Genomic DNA, 2,087 nt, shown 5'->3' with positions numbered 1-2,087 from the left:
AAGCCACCCATCCATCATCCATGTGATGTGCACAATATGAAATTTGAATGAATATAAGAAAAAAGGAATAGAAAAGAAGAAAACGTCGACCATATTCTTTTGTTTCGTCTCGGACCTCGGTTGACAACATCTGTTTATCTGGTGGTGCGGGGACGTCTCCCTACGGGACCAGCCTGGACAACGATGGTCGGTGGACCGCCGTTGATCGCCAGACCGACACCGACCGACACTTGAGTCTTGTCCCTCATCTCATGTAAAAAAAAAAAAAAAAAAGTCAAAAAGTCAAAGTTTCTGACACATGAAAAGAAGGAACACAACTTTAGCCAATAAGAACTCAGTATCAATCTTATCCTACAATTCAGAATATCAAAAGTATAATTAAATGAGAGAATATCCCCTCGTCCCCATCCCTCCACCTTCCACTCCACAGAATCACTCGCTATTGGGCAATAAAGCATCTTTTTTGTTTTTACTTCTTACCAAAGTAAAAAAGTTAAAAAGCAACTAAAAATTAAAAATTTCACCTCTAACCCAATAAGTCATAACGTCTGCGGTCCCTTTATTTGATTTTTGTTTTTTTTTTTTTTTTGTCAAGATGGAAAGAGGAGACATGGCGTTGCGTAAAAGATAAAAGCCCATTCACCCATTATTGCAACGCACTCCATTTCTCTCTCTCTCTCTCTCACCACACAAGAAGCTTTTTTCCTTCGTCTGTTGCATGCTCTCTGAAACCTTCGCCTATAGATCCGATCTTGCCTTAATCCTTTCTTCTCTTCTTTGCTCTGAATTTCAGCTAACAATGTATCTGCTCTGAATTTCTCTCTCTCCATTTCCTGATCCGTCTTCTTCCAAGAATGGCCAGAACCGACCAAACTCTAACATGTTTACTCGGTCTTTTCCTGATATTGCCAGCCAGCTTTTCGCCCTTCACAGCTGCAACGACTGTAACGGCAACTAGCAAAGACCAGATCGAGTGCACAATGTGCTCTGCCTGCGACAATCCATGCCACCCAATTCCCTCCCCGCCTCCACCATCCCCGCCACCACCCTCACTTCCGCCGCCGTCGCCACCCCCGCCGTCGTCTGTATCCGAGTGCCCACCACCGCCTTTGCCCCCGAGTTCCGATAATAATTATCCACCTCCCCTGCCGCCATGGCAGCCCGGCTACCCGCCTGGTGGGCCCGGGGGCGCCATAGGAGGATCGGTGTACCCTCCACCCGCCGGAATCTACCCACGGCCTCCACCTCCGAACCCAATTGTACCTTACTTCCCATTTTACTATCATACTCCACCCGGTAGTCCTCAGTTCTTCTCCAACTCCATCCAATCGAAGGCCCCAATCATTTTCTCAACTAGTCTTCTTCTTCTTCTGATTTCTTTCTGCTTTCTTTAGGAAGGACAAATTGTCCAACCATAATTAGTAATGGCTCAGTCAGATTATCAAGCAGATCTATAATCTCGATACAATCTGAAGGAGCAAGAAGAACAGAAGGGATTTCGATCTAGCCGCAGAAAGTAAGAAGGAAGACTTAAGCAAATATTCTGTTTCCAATTCCATCTCTCTGTAACTTAGATCTCTTCTCACTCATTTTCACTTTCTCCTTTATAGCGTAAATTGATATTTGTAATAATTATGGGGTCTTTCTCATGTAATTTATGCCATTGTTATTCAAGAAAAATAAGGAAAACTAGCGATTTTTTCTTTAACGTAACATTCTTTTTTTTTAACTGTTATAACTGTAATCGTCTCTCGGGCATTCATAGCTGCTCTATTCGAGTGTTTTTTGAATGATCTCTTTGCCAGAATTGAGGGAAGGTTAATGGGTATAGAGACTCTCAGCCTTTGGTTTTTAATGATAATATAAAAGGTGGAAAGTTGAAAGGTGATTCTTTTCTCCTTTCTTTTTCTTACGTTTGCCAGGAAAAAAAAAAAAAAGTAATTTGCATGGTGGTGGTGGAAGACGAATGGGAATTTGGGGACCGTGGAATCAAATCCACTAATCCAGAGACCATGTAACATGGAATTCGGGGAAATTCTCTATCAGTCATGGTGGATTACAGTACACACCTCGGTGGCTGGAATTTA

The 2,087-nt window shown here is 42.8% G+C and overlaps 1 protein-coding gene across 1 annotated transcript; it reads left to right on the top strand.

Annotated features, from left to right (window-relative positions):
* The first annotated feature begins 642 nt into the window (after positions 1-642).
* LOC104605141 (hydroxyproline-rich glycoprotein family protein) lies at positions 643-1,708 on the top strand. Its single transcript, XM_010269774.3, has one exon. It carries the CDS (start codon positions 855-857, stop codon positions 1,392-1,394), a length of 540 nt encoding a protein of 179 aa, XP_010268076.1. The 5' UTR covers positions 643-854; the 3' UTR covers positions 1,395-1,708.
* Positions 1,709-2,087: the final 379 nt, after the last annotated feature.

Source organism: Nelumbo nucifera, chromosome 4 (genome assembly GCF_055504915.1).
Source record: "Nelumbo nucifera cultivar China Antique chromosome 4, China Antique-T2T, whole genome shotgun sequence".
NCBI classification, from domain to species: Eukaryota; Viridiplantae; Streptophyta; class Magnoliopsida; order Proteales; family Nelumbonaceae; genus Nelumbo; species Nelumbo nucifera.
Note: the sequence above shows the minus strand (reverse complement) of the source record. Positions and strands in the feature narration are given on the sequence as shown.

What these genes read in the sequence shown, in the direction of transcription:
- LOC104605141 (XM_010269774.3), top strand. Translation starts at nt 855, where the DNA reads ATGGCCAGAACCGACCAAACTCTAACATGTTTACTCGGTCTTTTCCTG.